This window comes from Netta rufina (assembly GCF_964035555.1).
Source record: "Netta rufina genome assembly, chromosome: 1".
NCBI classification, from domain to species: Eukaryota; Metazoa; Chordata; class Aves; order Anseriformes; family Anatidae; genus Netta; species Netta rufina.
In genome coordinates, this window is record NC_140123.1 from 150,540,331 (window position 1) to 150,559,505 (window position 19,175).

A 19,175-nucleotide genomic window follows, 5' to 3' on the forward strand; every position below is an offset into this window, starting at 1 on the left:
TCACAGCACGCAGCCTCTGTAGCTTAGATGCAGCACTCCCTTTGAGCTAAAGAGCTGGAGAGAGATGGCCCACACTGCTAAAACTATTAGCAAAGCACAAATTCTTTCTTAAATTCCTCAATCTCAATCTAAATTGCAGTTTTTACTGTAATTCTGTGACATGCAGTTAACATGAGAAACAGTTAATTTCAGTTTTATATCTGTTAATAAACTGTAAGAGCCCAGACAATCTACAATATATATAATAAGTACTGGAATTCAGTATAATTACAGAACAGTAAAATATCAGAAATGCATAATGTTGTGAGGGTTTCTTTTTTAACTCCTGTTGTGTTTTCTTCTTCCTCCTCCTCGGTAACAGGTTCACAGACAAAATAGTTGAGACCTCATCCGTTGGGAAGTAGGTGAACTTGCATGTGTTCAGCCGACGCTTGTGTTTCTATTACAATATTTTCAGTGATGACTTTCATTTGAGACGCCGAGGGACGTGGTGTCAAGGAGAATCTGTTGCTTTGAGTAATTCAAAGTAATTCAAAGCAGTCACTTTAACACAAAAATGTCAGTAGTGTTATTCATGATTCTTGTGGGAGCGAGTGAACAAGTCGAGGGTTCCTCTGTACAAAGATTACGTTCTTGTAGATACTGTGTTAGGATATATGCAGTTAAAACCACAACTAAGTTATATCTGGAAGGAAGACGCCTCAATGTTTTATTTTTATGTATGTGGGAAATATTTTCTCTTAGTTTTGGCTGGATAATTAGGTGCATATAGTGCAGTAAAAAGAAGCAGAAGGAAAAGAAGAAAAAAAAGAAGGAAACCTGTTTGAATGCCACAGGCAACAGAGTATGTAAGGAATGTCCCAGTGTCCCCATTTAAACTTTGTACTGAGAAAAAAAAAAAAAAAAAAAAAAAAAGGCAAAACATGTGATACAAGTGGAAACAGCACAGCTTCCAGAACCTCAGAGCTGGAATATCCTCTTGCAACAACTCTGAAGCAGGACTTTTCTGCATTCATAGAGCAGTGAGTAACACCTGACTTCTACCTCCCAGAAAGCCAGCCAGGCCCTCTGCTTCCTTTCAGCTTGGAGGATGTGGTATTCGGGAGTCAAAGCATCATCCGGGCAAAGGTGTGACGAGAAGTTAATTTGGGAAACTTCTCATTTGTAATTGAAACTTCTAATTTCTTAACGATTTGGGAAAATTCTAATTCTAGGGATGAGGATCAAAAGCTCTTCTTAGAAGAGGGATGTTATCCATGCAGTCTTCACCTGCTCATCAAATTAAAAAGAACATGTGGGCCAGTCCTGCAGCTTTCCCAAGCCTGTGCACGTAGCCACATCAATAAGGACCCGCACTGCGTGAAGGTGGGTATGAGCACCATGCAGCGCCCTCACCCTCCTCGCTCTCTCACAGGGGACCTGCCAGGGGACACGTGGTGTGTTGCCTTGTGTGGCTCCCTGCCCAGGGGTAAAGCCCTGTCTGAGGGAGTGACACGAGATCTGTCAACAAGATAGGACGCCCAGCGAGTGCTTGTGGTGTGTTTTCTTGCTTCTCTTGCTCAGAAACACGATCAGCCTGCAGGCTCTGCTGTGAGACCATCTCTTTCAGCCACATGGGTTAACAGATCACATTCACGTGTAATATTTTTTTTTTCTGTGTATTTCTCTAAGCAATTAACAAGGTGGGTTTTTCATGCAGGAGGAGCAGGTGTCTGTTCAGCACAGGTGCAGATCTGACCCCCTAGGAAGTGCAGGTGACCTGCATTTACAGTAAACACGGTAAAGAAGCCTGGCAGCAAAGAATAGTGCTTTTGACGACAGAACTGAAACCTAACCCTGCCTTTTGAATGTGGCCGGACTTCTGGCAGGGTCACGGAGAGCTGTGAAAAGTTTTGTCACCTGAGAGCCCCAAGAGGGACGCTGCTGTTTCCCTATGTGCTGCTGCAAAGATCCTAGACTGGGGAAGGTCTTTGCTTGTGCTGCTTATGACAGAGAACAGCATTTCCTATAGAATAATTGCACACATCAAACGTCCTTTTCCTACTTCATTTATTTGCTTAGAGGCCAACATCTTCTTTGCTTTAAGAAAACTTTCAGTCCTTGCCTACCTTAGTGCTACAGTGAATGCAATATTTTCATTTAAAAATTCTGTCCTGAAAACACTTCTGCTAGACACCTCTCTGACAGCAAAATTCATAGTGCAAGCGATGCTGAAAAACAAATGCCATTCAAGAGTCTCCACAGATATTTAAGAGGCAGGAAGGGGTCTTGATTATTTGATCTGAACTGAGTTGTGCATACCACGGGGTGTTCCCCAGTAATTCTGGCCCCACACCCATCCCTCCCATCTAAACAATGGCAGACATTTTAGAAAGACGTTTGGTTGCGACTGGATAAGATCTCAACTTCTCATAAAATGCATTAGCTAACCATTAGGTAATGCTACGAAACCTTCAGCTTGAGTCACTGTCTCTTGCTAGTCAACGTTGGTGACGGAGGTGAAAGTAGATGGATACTTGCCCAGGATTTTGAGCCATTTTGGTGCTGATCCTGCCCCTGGCATAAATGAGAGTAGAGGACTGTTCTCATTTACGTGTTTGGAACAGTCTCCGTGTACGTTCATCACGCTTTGAAGATTACTATCTGGACTGCTCCTGCAGCATTGTTTTTTTGAAGCTGCAGAACGGGCCAGCAGGTTTACAGAAGCTGACTTGAAAACGCACGCTGACATCACTGCTGCAGGTTTCTGACTCAGCAGAGACATAGATGTGTTTCTCAGAGGGGAGGATGTTGTTTCAGTTACTCACGCTTCAGGGACTGTTTGGCATGAAAGACTGAGCAGGGCGGAAACTTTCACTTTGAGCAAAAGAGCAGTTTTAACAGAGCCTGCATGCCTGTACCTCTTCACGTCCATCCCTTCCCACAGATCTCCCAGACAAAATGTTCAACTCGCCAAACTGATGGTGGCAAAAAAAAGAAAGTAAATTCGCTGCCAAAAGTCTTTTTCTTTTCTCTACCTCCACTCCTTGGCAAGCTGCAGGCAAACTGGTGGGTGCAGCAAGGATCTGGCATGGCTGAGATGGATTTTCAGCTCCCCAGTTAAAGCATTTTGTAGGGTCCCACTAGTAAGCCCCTATCTACATGAACATCTAGGAACGGCTACACTGGAGCAGCCAACCAGGCCATAATCTCTATATTTGACTACCTGAGGCAGGTGCTTATGGTGCTGACCAGAACAGCTCTGCAATGAGTAGAGACAGGCACAACGTTGCATATTTTTTGAAAATGCTCGTGTTCAATTTGTGGAACTCGTACTTCTTAATAAGGCCTCTGTTCGGGTGAAGAAAGCAGTTTTCCTCTTGTGCTTGCACATAAGCATTCTTGATCTGACATGACTTGCAACCACAAGAGAGCACTCTTTCCTTTGAAGACCTCTCAGCTTCTCCAGAAAGCTAGAGACGTGCCGTATAAGTTTTGCAAACTGCTCGTGAGCTGTTTCAGTTAGACCAGAGCAGCCGAAACAACAAAGCTTGCAGTTGTCTTTTGGATTTCATTGTGAAAAGCCTTTGGGTAGTTTTCAGATGACAGAAGATCCTTGGTTCCTGAAAGGGAGGAGTTCTGCCAAAACTTTGAAGATCCCTGTAAACTTTGCAAATTACCCAGCTTTTGGAGACAATTATATCAAACGGTATTGTGGATTACAATACATGAGAAGTGTTTAGAGCCTGGAAGATTATTTATGTTTGGCGTTAACTCCTATGGTCATAATTTCAAGCAGGGAGAAAAGGAATACACAGGAACCCTCTTATTATCTTTTGAAATATGAAGATCAGAGGAAAAGAAGGGTTTAAAGTGTGGAGTGATGGTCCTCAATACCTGTCTGTAAATTAGCTGGCATCCTGCATCTATAAAAACATCAAGCCTTAGAGCTGATCGCCAAGCACGGAGTGGACCTCATGAGATGTTCGCGGTGCTTTGAGATCTGAGTTTTTACACACCGCAGGAGGAATCTGCAGCCTGCGGGGCAGAGTACCTGTACAAATGTTTCCTCCTCGTTTGGATTGATCCGAGATTTGGAAGCCAAATTCAGGAGCCGACCTTGCGCTGGTGAGAAAGGACGGAGCATGGACAGCGGTAAAAATGGTGATGGACTGTTGAACAGGATTGCATTTTCGGGAGCTATGTCCCTGGCTAGCAGCCACGTGCATCCCCACGGGGTCCCCCTGAGAGAGCCCTTCGGGGTTCCCTTCCACCTGGACCCATCTTACTGGGAGCAAGCCTACGGCGGGCACGCAGGTCGCATCCCCTACATCCCGTTCCCTGGCTACGTGGGCGTCTATGACTATTCCTTTGAGCCTGCCTTCATTCGAAAGAGGAACGAGAGGGAGAGGCAGCGGGTGCGCTGCGTGAACGAGGGCTACACGCGCCTGAGGGAGCACCTGCCCAAAGAATTTGCTGACAAGCGCCTCAGCAAAGTGGAGACCCTGCGAGCTGCAATCAGCTACATCAAGCACCTGCAGAGCTTGCTGGACTGCCATCCCCTGGGGTCTAACAGTAAGGAAACGCTCTCCGCCAAGGAGCTCCCGGATGGTCCCAGTCCTGGTCCCCTGCGGGAGTGCAACAGCGATGGGGAGTCTAAAACCTCCTCAGCTTCATCCCCCTACAGTGAATTTGAGGAGGCGGGCAGCTAGGAAATGGCCCCCTGGAGACAGAAGCTTTCAAGATCGGCTGCAAACCAAAACTAAAACCCCAGGGATTTTTCTACAGATTAAAACGAGTACCAGGAAAAGGGAGAACAGCTAGGAAAAAAAAAAAAAAAAAAAAGGTATTTTCAATCTGTTGAAGGATTTTAAATGTGGTCTGCACAAAACTTAAAGATGATTCTTAAGCAAATAGATATTGCTTAGGTTGTTTCAGCTGTGCTACTAAACTTTGGCTTGTTAAAACCAAAGCAACTTTTGCCTTCTACTTTTCATTCAGCTTTCATTCTGTTTGTCTGTTTTCTTTTGCCTTTCACTCGAGGAGACAGCAAAACCAGATAAATCCATTTCAGGAAACTCCCCTCCGCTTTATCCCGCTTCCTCCTTTAAGTTTTATTGTCTGTTTTTCCTGATTGCTAGCCTGAGACATACCGGATTACAAACATTTGGAATGGGAAAGGTAAGATCTAGATGACATGTCTTTCCCAACATTTTTCTTAGAAAACCCACAAAAATACCGCTACTTCTGAAAAGACAGTATTTTTTTTAATAAATAAGCCTACATTTGTGAATTAATTTCTTTTACGGCTTCATCTAAAGTGAAAGAAGCAACTCATGCTTTGGACTCTATTTGGTGATTGTCCAAAGGATAAATTTTGGGCAAAGAAAGTCTGACCCTTTCACTCAAATCCATTCTTAAAGTGGTAGACAGAGATTTGTAAAATTGCACCTATAAAAGCAAAGCTCCCTTCGTGATACAGAAAAATGTTGCCAGCCTGTTTCTTTATTTTCTGAAAACTGAGTTGTACACAAACTAGTCCTGATTGTGTCTTCTTGGCAGGTCAGAGATTATATGCTTAGAAATGTGTTCCTGTGGTGGTTAAGTCCTGAAAGGTACAGAAATGTACATTAAATTAATGTACAGAAAGGGTAACATTAAAAATATCAGTTTATATCTGCATGAAAATGTAGGCATTTCTCCTTTTGATCAGAATGTTGCATTACTTTTTCAAAGAATACACCTTTTCAAACTGATGTCTCAAAATATATGAAATACCTATAATTTGGACAATGTCTACTTAAAATGAGAACTTTTCTCCAAATTCCTCAAAAAATCTTTGTTTTTCTAAGGCCAGATTTAATTAATATTTACCTATGTGCTTAAATCTGATTCTGAATTTGGGGTAAGCTCCTTCTTACTCATACATTTTGCACAAACTTGTCAAACGTCTGCTCTTTTTTGGCCTCATGTTGGTGAAATGGTTTTGTATCTTTTTGTCTTTCCTTCACATATGCCGACTGACCACCTGAAAAAATACTTGTGTGTAAGTGAGAACACATACTGATTAAATACCTCAAATGTGTCCATAAATTTCATTTAAATAAAAAAAAAAAAAAAGGAAAAAAAAAGGAATATATCCTGGCTGTGGCTTGGTGGTGTTTGTTTGTTTGTCTGTTCTGTTTGTTTGTTTTCACTTTCAGTGGGTAATGAATGGGACATCACTGCTTGCAGGAACCCTGAATGTTCAGCAAAGAATAAAGAAAATGGATAGGAAGTGCAGATAAAGCACTAGCTATGAAACGAATTTTTTTAACCTAGATTTTTAAACCTAGATAGGGAGGTGGCTTGTGCTGTTGGCATCTGATCAAAATTATTAGGTATAAAAATAACGTGCTGATTTCTAGAATACTGCTATGAATATTTGCACGCTTTTAGCCGTTGAGTGCCTGCTTTCATGTACTTGCGGTGGAGTGACTTGCGTCTAGCTATTGCTAGAGCTCTGATCCCAATTATTTTTTCTTAATTCACAGCCAATAATTCTGAAACACAGACGCTTAGGCAAACCACGCACAATTCAGAAAAGGAAAGAGCCTAAGAGAGCAAGTGGCTCAGATCATTCACTCAGCCTGACCATACTGAAGAGGCACTGTAAAAAATGTCAGTGGCAGTCACAACCTTTGTCCTTTATTCTTTTTCTAAAGACTATTCTGTTTTTTGTAAGAGCTGTTACTTCTGCAGGTCTGTTTCCCAGACCCAGAGAGTTTAAGCACAGTTACCTGGACAGTTCTCGCTAAGGATCTAGAGATGAAGCACTAATTTTGGGGTGCATAAGCGTTCATATTTGTTATCCAAGAAAGGGGAGAAGTGCAAGGTAGTGGTAGGAATGTCTGACAGGGTTCTACTATTTTTATGTCTTTTCTTCTTTCCTTTTTGGCCTCTGGGAAGAGATTCAAACTCTCTCTGTGACTCAGTTTTGAGATTTCTGGAAATATGGTAACTAGTGGTAACTCTATCAGCAAGTCTGGATTGCATTTCTCCATCTACACAGAGATTAAATCTCTGTTATCTGTGAAAAAATACATGCTTCCTCAGAGTACCTGAGTCAAATTCTGTGAAACACATAGCTGTTTGTAAAGCACTTTGAAGATGAAAAGCAGTTAACATACATATGTATAATGACAGTAAGTAACCAGATCAAACTAAACCAGTACAAATAAAAACAACCAGAATGCCTGTTACTTTCCAGGCAGGAAGCATCAGATAACTCTCCAAATACATTTTTAGGTCAGATGCTTATCACAGAGGTTTGACCTCTGCGTTGACATATCCAAGAGCCATAATCCTGTGTTTCCAAAGCCCAGAGGGAGGGTAGGGCTTGCTGCCTTCTCAGTGATCAGCTAGTCCAGATGGACAGAGAAGCAGACTGAGCCATGGCTCTGCCCCCTTTAGCTTCATCTCACATGGGATGTGCCTCAAGGGGACTCTAACCAAGGGGGGAGCATCTCCACTCTGGGCCTGTGCTTGACCATCGCTGTTGTAGGATGACCCTTCCCATGTGCGGTGCAGGCTGATCTGCTGCATGTCTAGATGGGACTGGTTTATTTCTTGCATATCCTTAATATTCTACAGTCAGAACCAAGCCTGGATATTGTGAAACCATGTTTTGAGAAAGACCCCTGGGCCTCAAGTCAAGGAGACTGATTAAAAAGTCAATATATCAATAAGAAGGCGTTTATATACACATTGCAGAATTCGCATTTCACTCTTTAACAGCTCTGGAGACATCCTTAAAGCACCTCCTGACCCAGCCTCAATAATGAAGCTGCAAAAACTAGAATATCACAGGCAGCTTAATTTCATTTTAAAGGAAAATGAGTTTCTGGGTGAAAATGAAATTCTTTCTGTGCAAAAAAATCTGTGAACAGTTGAACCGCTCCTAGGGAGATTGTATATTTCCTTTCTTGAGTTTCTGCTAGCATGCAAACCTGTTGCACACCTCTAGCACAGGGAAGTAGAAGACGGGTAAAGATTTCCCAAATATGGATCAGCGCTTCCTACGTGTGTCAACAAAGATTTCAAGTGAATGCTACATTTCAAAAGCTTCTTAAGCTGTTTCTGTCTAGACAAAGGTTTTCTTCAAAGCTTCTGAAGTGTATCATTATGAGACTTTGAAAGCAGACAATGATCCAACTTGTCACCCTGAGAGTTAAAGTTTTAATAAAAATGGTGACCAGAAGAGTTCTCTCCATGTGGTGCAGTCACTATTTACAAGAGAGGTGAACACTGATATCCCTAGGCAACCATGCTGCAGCTTTATCAAACTCCTGCACACAAAATTCAGACACTTTAATCTTTCTATCAAATGTGAAAAAACCCACGCATCTGTCATCTTCCCTCTTCTGCCATTAAATTACAAATCCATTTGCTCCTTGATACTATCAGCATTTTAAAGATGTGTAATCCTGGCCATGGGATTGCTTTTAATCCTCTAATAGCTATTTAGCTGATTTCTTTGTAAAAGCCTGTCTGCACTCCTTTCATGTTATATTACTCAGTGTCAATAACGTGGCCAAAGAAAACCAGAAGGCACTGCAGAGAACTCATGTTCAGACAGTAAAGCAATCAGGGTCAATTTATCCCACTGGAATAAATGAACAGGGAACAGCCACAGAAAAATAAAGAATCTTTGAAAACATTCGCCACCAGCACACTTGGAAGTAGGCAAAAAAAAAAATAAAAATAAAAAATCTGCAACATTTCAAGTGCTACCAACAGGAGAGCCCTGCTGAGGTTGGCTCAGGTCAATCCCTATGGATGCAAAAGGTTTCAAGTCAGTCTCTGCAAAACAGAGTCTAAGCTCATATAGCCTCAGCCCGTACCTCGTCAGTAGTAACCCTCAGCATGCAGGTAAGCAGCTGCAAAGTAAGAGAGAAATTTGTTCCAGATAAATGGGGAGCAGCAAAGTTGGATGGACCTCAATGGATCTCCATGCAGTCAATGGAGGATCAAATACAGACAGGGTCAGTTTAGGATGCTGGTGAAATGAGTGCAGACTGCCAAAAGCATTAGTTTGCAATTTACAGCAGTTTGGCAAGATGGCAGTGCTCAGAAGATGCTCCAGAGCTGGCTGAAAATGTTACAACTAGCATTCTTTTGACTGAACTGAAAATATGCTTCTTTCCAGGGAGTGAGGGCAGCTACCCTGAGCCAAGACCCTGGAAAGTCAACAGGGAACAAGATGGTTATTTGATGCTCTGCACGAGAGGCTGGTGGTGCTTTTCAGGAGTGAAAGGGCCACCTTGTTTAGTCACCAGTGTCCTTCCCCTACCCACTCATATCCACGTTTCGTGGTTATTCCTGTCAGAATATTCCTATTTTTCTGACCTACCATTGTCTGTGGGTGGGATTTAACAGGCTGTGTTTTAGCATCCCCAGTTGAGTAGCCTTGCCCTGTCGTATCTCGTGTTGAAAGTCAAGTCGAAAGGCGGGCCTGGGGAGACACGAGTCCCTGTTTGCAGTGCCACAGCACTCTGCTCCGCTGCAGTCTTCCCACTAGGCCTTTATGGCATTACACCTCTCACTGGGCTCAAGGGAGCTGTTCTTTCTGGATAAAGCCCTGTGTGAGAGTCACCTGGTGGCCCAGCTATGCTTGGTTATCACTGTAGTTGCCAGAACTCGTCCCTCCAAGGCCTGAGCATGCAGCATGCTCTCAGGGTAGGCCCAGCACCATAGCAGCTACATGTGAGCACGTGAAGGCTGCAGAGCCTTGCCTCCACCATGCCTGGGCTGAGGTGAGGGCAGAGGCTCAGAGCTCCAGCCTGGCAGTGAGGTTCAGCCTCGGAAGAGAAAACCTTTCCCTAGTTTACAAAACGAGCTGAAAAATGAAGTGAATAACAGCTAAAACCCAACTCAGGAACAGATAGTGCAGGTACATGCACAGGCTGGGTTTATTGGATGCACTTCAAAGGACAAGCACAAGAAAAGGTTAGTTTAATTGGCTTCCTTTTATTTGTCATAGCTTACAAAAGAACCGTTCCTTCCTAAGAAACACAGTAGCTGCATGCATACAAGCTGGAAATGTTGGGGTACCCACAGCCCAGCCCTGGAACAGAGTCCTACTACTGAGTTTTCTTGGGGAGACCAGGAGCCACATGCATGCTCACAGTCCCACACCTTGCAAATCTCAGACAAAGCAAAATAAAAAGTTTTTTTGGTGTGTGTGTGTGTCTTTTGTTTTGTTTTGCTTTGTTTTGTTTTAGTCTGATTTCCAGTGGAAACAAAGCTTAGACAACACACTGTGTGTGAGAGCTCCCATCCCCTAAAGCTTCTGAGCCCCTGCCTGTTTTTCAACAAACCCCCATGAAAAGAAAGTCTCAAAACACAAATCGTATTTCTCCAATTCTTGACAAAATAAGGGTGTGGGCAGAGGCGGGGAGCCCAGCTGAGGGCTTATGGCTCTGGCTGATGAGCTGTGGTGCTCGATGCTGGGTCAGATTTCCATGCCACCCAACAGCTCCTGGGGCAACACAAAGAACAGGCAGTGCACCCACTCTTTGGCCACCTCCAGTCATAACTTGGTGTATTTGTGTAAACCAAGGAGATTTGTCAAGGTCGATACATTCATCTATGAAGCTGGGTGGTTGAAGACCTGGTTCATTACCGCCACTGTCTTCAGATATGGCTGAAAGGGCCAGTACCACTAAGACTGTGGATTTCCTGGGCGGGACATACCCATCCACGACCACATTCCAGCCACGTCAGCTGTCCCATCATGTCTCTGAAATTGCCACTAGATCAAATTCTCTTTTCAGTTTGGCCTGCTTGATGGCCAGTCAGCCCACGGGCATCAGCAGGCAAACGTGCTTTGCACTAGTAGAACATGCTGCCTTTTGTCCAGTCTGCTGGGGACAAGGGATGAAAATATAAGTACTTTGAGAGGGGTTTGGATTCAAGAAGAGGAAACTGAATGAGTGAACCATGAGAGGCTGACAGATTGAAAATTTAATAAATGGATTTTTTGGTCTTTTTCTGTATTTGCTTTACTGCCAGCATTATGATATATTATGCCACTCTCTAGATGTAGTTCTTTAAATTTAAGAAGCACTGAAGAAGTCCCAGACTAAGCTGCAGAGGTCTTGTCCCAGGGGAACTTGTATGGAGGTGATCTATACATCCCCACACCCAGTGGCATTAAAGCTCACTGATGCTTAATGAATGAAACTGATAATAAACTGTGTAATGTATGAATAAAATAAGGTGGATGTACAAACACAGGCGTGTGTGCTGTGGTGTTTTCACACCGGAGAAGGAGGAAGGATGAGGTGGAGAAGAGAAAGTGGTTTTGAAGTGTGGCACACTGTGTGATATCAAATTAACTGCATGGCTGAAACCAGGGAAATAAGAGCAAATTAGATATGACACCTTTGGGGAGGATTAACTTGTGAGAAAAAAAAAAAAAAAAAAAAAAAAGATTTGAAGATAACGTGATAACATATAACACATTTGCAGGCCAACCCTGTGGAGATGAAAAAGAGCTGTGAGATCTTGCATAGCAGAAATGCTAATAAGAGCAAGCAAAGCAGTCACCCTCCTCGACCAGGACATAAAGGGAAGCATAGGCAGGGCTGGAGAGAGGGCCTGACACCCCACCAGCCAATGTGGGTGTTTTCTACCATTTAATGTGCTTTCCTCATTCCCGTGGCTCAGGGTGCCCTGAGTTCAGAGAGGACACAGCAAAGAGGCTGTGGCCACTATGGGGAACCCCTCACAAATGTGGCCATGACCTGCTGCATCTGTGGTCTCTGTCATGAGCCAGAAATGAGAGGTGGGGCAGGCTGAGACTGAACCAGACACTGGTTCTTCATCCTGGAGGAGGAACACATAATAGCAGAGAGGCTAGGAGGAGCCCAGCACCATGATGAGGAGCATGGAGCATGCGGAGAGTCCAAGCACTGGAGGTTTCTCTCTTAAATGAGGAGTTTCTCCAAGAGCACCACTCTTCCTCCCTCCTCCTCCTTCTCTGTCCTGCATGCCAGGAGTCAGAAGTTTATTTACATATTGCTACTGTCCATCAGTCTCTGTAGTTCTCTTTTCCTCTCTTTGTCTTGTTCGCCCCTGTAGCTCTGGCTATTGCTAGAGGGGCAAGGGTATAGGGCCATGGCCTGGCTGTGTAATCAGTATCCTTCTCATACAGCAGCCTGACCTTAGCATCCCTCCTTCCTTACACCTCTCTGCTGACCATGCTATGTGCTGATCTTGGGGAAGATGGATGTGCCTTGCAGCAGCTGGGCTGGAGATGGGCAGGAAGCTATTTAATAAGCAAAATTATAAATAAATAAATAAATAAATAAAACTATCAAAAAAGAAGCAGCATTATGATTTTACCACTAGTTATCGTGCAGAAAAAAAAAAAGGCTGAGACCACAGCATTTGCATGACAGTGCATATCTGTCTGCCTGTACCCCAGCCACACCACAGTTATCTGCCTACCATCACCCCTCATTCATCTTTCCTTGTCAGTCTTTGCCAAGCACCTCCGAGCGTATTCCTTATCAAAGCGCTGAGCTGCTGCGAACAGGCTGTGCTCTGGCTGGGGAGCAGGGGGTGATGACAGCGCTCAGCCCACCATCAGCAGGCTTGGGAATCAAGTAATAAACCCAGGTTACTTCAGCACTGGGTTTCTCCTCCGTTTTAGCAACAGCGTGGCCCGTTTCTTGAAGCTGTGCTGGGAACAGCAGCAGATCCTGAGCTCACAGATAAGCCTGCCCGTGAGCATCACCCAGGCTGTACTCCCACTTCTCAGGGATGCTGATGCCCCGTGGAAGCGGTGGTGGCATATCCCAAGGGGCCTGCCGGACACATCAAAGCTGGGCCGTGCCGCATGTCACCACGACACGTGCAGCACAAATGCGGGGCATTCGCCTCTGTTTATGTGCTGCATGCTCTGTTGCTTTGCATTTTTCAGTGCTATGAAAGCTTCAAAAGCTCCATTGACATTAACGAGCCCATAAAGCATAAGGTTATTAAATGTTGTTTATAGTCCCCTGTCTGAGAAGCTCATTCAGTTACCAGCTGGCTCAATTTTTACTAAAGTTAGTTTCAGGAGGGCGCCAAGTTGTATCTACATGTGCTGTAGGAGCTCACGTGGAAGGGACAAGAAAAAGAACGACAACGCAATCACAGTGCAATGGTTGAGTTACTCTGTAGTAGGAACAGTCAGCATTTTCAGAGCTTTGTAATTGGAAAAAAAGTTGTGTTTTGAGGTCATTCTCTTAAGGAATGCATTTTGCATTTGCAACTTCAGTGTAAAAAGTCACAATTTAGGTCATTCCATCATCTGATAACCACTGCAAAGCTAATAAAATCACAGCATATGTGGAGTGAAGGGTATCAGGAACTGTGACTGGGCAGGAGATGGCTGTGCAGAGGGCAGATTAGGTGAGAGCAAGACGGTCAGCATTGGCATTGTGCAGAGCAGGCATTTTTGGACAGCAGCTGGACAAGAATGGCTGGAAAAGAGTTTAGGCAGAGTTAAGGGAGACGTCTGGTAAAAGATATTGTGAAAGGAGCCCAAGGGTTCATCCATGTAGGCCTGAGTTCAGACTGCCAAAAAGGGGGCACTAAGAGTGCTTTCATGGTTTCAGGGTGTTGTCTCCAAGAAAGAAGCCTAAAGTGGGGTCTTTGGCCAGATTTCCGTTGGCTAAAATGTGTTAAGAACACATCTAGGAAGGTCACTGGTGAGTTTTCTTTGTGGTTCTTAATTACAAGAGTTAAAGCAGCAGGTTAGGTACAAGTGTAGGCACAGAAGTGCATGCAACAAATGCCACCAAGAACCTCCTACAGTGGGCTCCAAGCACTGGGGAATGGGGGCTTGGAGCATGGAGCAGGGCAGACGGGCATCTGGTGTTAGCATCTGGTATGAAGTGCCAGTTGGGTGTGACAACGGCATCAGCAACCTATGTCCATGAATTACCAGTATGATATATTTTATTTTATATCTAAAGTCAAATTTTACAGATAAGGAAATGTTCTGGAATAATTCTAATGGTGTTTTTCAGTTCAAAAGGATATAAGTTAAAATACCGTAAAAATGGACATACATTAAATCACGTCTGCAAAACAGAGGCAGCTTTTATTTTACTTATTTATTTATTTATTTTCCTAAAACATTCCACTCTTTTCAGTCAGCCCTGATTTTTAATACTGAGAGCAAAGGCCACAAGCTCAAATATTGACAGTGCCTTCATTGCAAAGATTACAAAAGCAACTTGCAGCTTAGGCAGATCTGAAGTTTTAAGCCATGCAGACACCATGAAAAGTATGAATGGAAATCCATTGGACTTAGAATTTACTCAGGAATGTTTAAGGAAAGGCAGTTCCAGGGCTGGGTAAAAAAAAAATAAATTCAAAAGCTTTGGAGAATCAGTGGGAACCCTGGAAGATCAGATACTTTATTTTTTTCTAAGAATACTTAGGATAGAGATATTTGGACAATAGATTTTATAGAGACAATTCCAGTACCTCTTGGTTTCAGAGAGATAATAAATAAAAAAATAAATAAAATTACTACGCAGATGCTCCAAAGAGAAAATGTGTATAAGACAGGCTACAGGACAGCACTAAGAGTATACTCTACTTGGCACATTATGTATGTAAGACAACACCTATACGGTTAAATCATTTTCCTCCTTTCTTTCTTGTTTTTTATCCCAGATCCAGTGGGACAAACTCATCACTTCATGAAAGATTTGGCAGCTCCCTCCAAGTCCTGAACCTTATCCAAGTGATAATTATATCTGTTTGAAATCCAGGAGCTGAGAACTAGCCTCAAGCCACTCAACAAAGGCTTCTCCAGTGCTCTGAGGAAGCAATGCCGACACTTCCCTTCTCCTCGTCTACCTCCTGCTGAAACGTATTCGCAGAGTTTCCTGAAGCCTTTAAGGCTTTTCAAGAGATCTGGTGGAACTAGACCTAATCTCTCATGGGGTATCATCACGTACAAAGACAAAGGAACACCCCCACAGGCATAGTTAATGCAGACAAACATAAATGGCTTTTTTTTTTTTTTTTTTTCTCCTGAAGTTGCAAATGCGTAATTAATCTCAGTTCAAATTTACATGTTTGATCTGCTTCTTTTAGACATTAGGCCTCAGATGTCTTTGAAGGAATGGGAAGACCCTGTGATTTGATCTGGAGTGCCTAGGATATGCTTGGTGTTTACGTGGGCAAATCCTCCATGTCCAGAGCTGGTCAGGTGCTGAAGGCGCAGGGGGATGTGCTTAGCTCAATGGCTGGAACAGGTCCACGAGATGGTAATCCAGCAGCTGCTGGGTGAGCCCAGCTTTAAAAGACATCAGGATGGTGGTACAGAAATTAATATATCTAAGGGATAGAAAGGAGCCTGATCCATCTCCTGCTTGCGTTGGTGAAGGTCTATGCATTGGGTTTAAGAGGCATTGGGTGGTGTCTCTAAAATGCTGTGCATGGAGACAGTGGTGGTGAGAGCCACACTACCTCTCACTGCTTGGAGTATGATTTTTTCTTCCTTTCATAGTCATGGAGAAACCTCCATCAAAGGAACTCCCTTGACAGTGCCTTGCAGCAACACCCACTGTGAACTTCCCAGCAACACAACTAATGGAAAACCAGCACTGATGTGCTCAGTAGTTCAGCTGCTCCCTCAGCCCACAGAGAAAGCAGAAGTGCAGACCTCTCTACTTTGTAAAGGACTTGTCCTTCTTCCTTACCACAAGAGACACAGTGCACCTCAATTCCCTCTGGGCCTGTGGCTGGTGAGATGCTGGCTCCTGGCTTAGGAAGACAGGAGCTGAGGTGTGTCCCAAGCCGGACTGCTGGGGGAAGTGCAGTGACACACTTCCAGAAGAAACCATGGCAGTATTTGTCACAGTGAGCAGCTCAGATGTGTGCTGGGGTCACATACAGCTCTGTGGTTCCCTCAGGGGAATGCCCACTGTGGGACGGTGGTGGGTCTCAGCAATACCATGGGTGAGGGATTAAAGGCTGCTCCCCAGGAGGAATGCCAGGGAGGCAGTGCTCAGACCATCCTCACATGAGGCCAGCGTCTCTGCCACCATGTCCCCAGGTCCTCCAGAGCCATGGCTTCAGGGAAAGGCCTGCTGCATTGACCATCTAAAGCCAAGCAGATCAGCTCCACCTGGCAGGAGGATCTTCACACCAAGCCATTTCTCCAGAGCTTCTGTGGGAGGCGAGGCGTCTGGGCACCTGTGGCATGGTGATGGAAACTTCTTGCAGACTAGAGCCACAGCAGGAGCTAATCCTCCTGCAAATAAGCCCTCCAAGTCCTCACTCCTGTAGTTTAAAAGAAAAGAAAGGAATGGAGATGAAAATGGATCCACTTCAAAAAGGGAAATTTCCATTTGAAGTGCTGAGAATTCAAAGCCACGTTCGAGTCAAATCCTCCCCAGCAGCAGCCCTTTTTCTCCCCTCAGTAGTGCGTATCAATTTCTTCTGACAACAGTTTCATGGCTTCGGGATAAATAAGCCCAACTTCGTTGGTATTATATTTTACAACTACAGACAGACCACGGAGATTAAAATTCCTGGGATGAGTCACCACAGGCGGGGAGGGGGGAGGTGGGCCTGTTGAAAAGCCAGTGTTGTGAAACACGGAGCTGAACATGAAACAAGCCAAATCCAGCCTTTCATACCCTGGGCTGCAGAGACCAGGGAGGAAAGTGGCCGTATGAGGGGTGACCAGGGCAGAGTGAAGGAGGTACCAGCACGAGGAGCCCCACCACAGCACCTCTGAGGATCGGTCTGCATGCTGGGTCAGCCATTAGGTGCAAGCTGGGGACAGCCTGAGGTCTCCTCACCTTTTCATGGCCTGAGACATTCAATAGCTTGGTTTGATCTCAGGATTTTTTGCAGTCTTCCATGAAATACACAGAAGCAAAGCCCCTTGTGATGAAATGTGCTGCTGAAATGCTTCCTGCTAAAAAGTCAGCCAAGAGCTGTCCCTCTGCTCACTGCAATCTTCTTCCTAACCCTCCAGACAAAGCAACCTGATGAATTGAATGGGAAGTCTAGCTGAGGCAAATAGGCTTCATCATCAAAATGATCTGCCGAAGAAAACCCACCCCAGCTTGCCCTGGAAAATTGCCTTCACTGGGAGTGTAGCCAGGAGCTGGTGTAGGCCCCTGGTGCATGCCTCCCTGCTTATGACTGCCCTGAGCACAGGAGCATTCAGGACAAGTACTCCAAGAACCTTTGCTGGACAACTGAGGATGTCCAGAAGCTATGTTAACTTGTTTCACACCCAGACTGTGTCCAGGATCTAGCTAAAGAAGGTCTCAAATCCTCCAGGATTGTCCCAACCCCATTTCCCGAATCTCCTGCTCCAAGCAATGCTGGCCTGTGCTGAGGCAGGCCTGTGGAAGCGTGGTGGGAGAGATCCCTAGAAGACTTCCCTGACTCTGCAGTTGGCATTAATAATAGGACTAACTCAGTTATGAGTCTATCTGGATTTACTTTTCCACAGCACACCAGCAACAGAGCAGGACAGAAGAGCAGTTTCAGTATTAGCGACTCAAGATGACTCTCTAGTTCACCGGGGGGGGGGGGAGGGGGGGGGGGGGGGCAGCAGCACAGCCTGAATGCTCAGCAGAGCATTTCTTTGAGTGATGGTGACTTTCCCCAGCAGTTTTGTCATCTCCTGGGCATTTCAGGGGGCTTGCCACAGGTCACAGGGGGCAGTTTTCATCTCCCAGGCTGCCCTCCTGGCACTTTTCATCCATGCCACATTCCTCTGATACCTTCAGCCTGCTCTTGTTCTATGTGTGCATCTCCAGATGTGCTATCATCTTATTTTGCAAAGAGAAATCAAGGCTGCACCTAGCTAGAGCTACTCAGTGAGTTTTTTTTATGCCAGGGAGGAAAGGTTGTGTTTTCATCCTCTTTGTGGTGGAGACAATGGGAACCCAAACACCCCCATGAGCAGCCTGATGCTCCCTCAGCTTCTGTCCCTTAGCACATGAATGCATTCACATGGCAAAAATGAGGAGGAACATTTAGCACTTCACACTAGGTCCTGTACCCTCGAAGCATGGAAGAGTTTAGGAACCTTTCTTGCACTGAACCGAAGGTAAGAATCTGGCTCAGGGGCTCTGCTTTGTAGCCAGGGCACTATCAAAAACTTCAAAATCTGGAGCGACTACTTGAAACTGGACAGTTTATAATCTTTTGTGCTCTCAGCTTAGATCACAATAGGAGTGAACCCATCCCTCCAGTGGTGCCAGAAGACCAAGAAGAGATAGACACTCAGGGCTGTTGCATGCCTGCAAGGCATGGTCCCTGATTCAGAGCTTAGTATTTAAATCATAAAGACTAATAAAAGACCAGATAGAGCACCAAGACATAAGAAAATGAAATTACTTGACACCAGTAGGACAAGTCTCCAGTGGCTCAATACTGAAAGCTGCTCTCTGAAGATGCCCCCAAATGCCTCATCCTTATGCCAAACTTTCCTCTCCAGGAGTTGGTCTGTGATGGAGGATTCACTTTCTGCCAGAGGAACAGGGAGGGAAGAAGACAGCAACGATGCTCTTGCCTGCTATTGATAATAATCAAATAGTTTGAATTCCTGCCCAGGAGACAAGGAAATGAGTATTTGTCTCACAAACAAGGCTTCATGTTTCTCAATCAAGATAAAACTTTTGCCTCATCCACTGACCATTAATGGAAGAGCTTGCAGGGCTTGGCAGGAAGGGCAGCCAGGAGCCTGTGTGTTTTCTGAAATAGGATGGTTTTGGAGGCCTTTCAGAGGCCCTGGGTCTGAGGCAGGGACAGGAGGGACAACCCGTCTCCGGAGCAGCCCCCATCACCCCAAATGCCTGTGAGCAGGGATATCCCTCCTGCTAACCAGCTGGCTGCCCAATGGGCCCCACAGGGCTGCTTCTGTGCCACGGGATGCCCACTGCACCCAAAGGTGCCCTCCTGCCAGCACAGCGCAGGGTCACGGCCTCTGGCTGGGCAAAGAGGCTTCCCCTCCGCTACAGGGTTCAGTCCCTCACTGCAGACATGCACAGGCATATGGTGGGAAGGGGAATGACAAAATCCTGTATGGGCTAGGCTCAAAACACAGCCAAAATGGGGAAGAAAGCACTCATCACAGCCCTTTCTCTTTCTGCCTGGAGAAAAGAAAAGAAAAAAAAAAA

General features: G+C 44.9%; 1 protein-coding gene across 1 annotated transcript; it reads left to right on the forward strand.

Annotated features, from left to right (window-relative positions):
* Window positions 1–4,124: 4,124 nt before the first annotated feature.
* Window positions 4,125–4,691, forward strand: ASCL4 (achaete-scute family bHLH transcription factor 4; the record flags this gene model as incomplete). Its single annotated transcript, XM_084288562.1, has 1 exon — window positions 4,125–4,691. The coding sequence occupies one exon, from the start codon at window positions 4,125–4,127 to the stop codon at window positions 4,689–4,691; it is 567 nt and encodes a 188-aa protein (XP_084144688.1).
* Window positions 4,692–19,175: the final 14,484 nt, after the last annotated feature.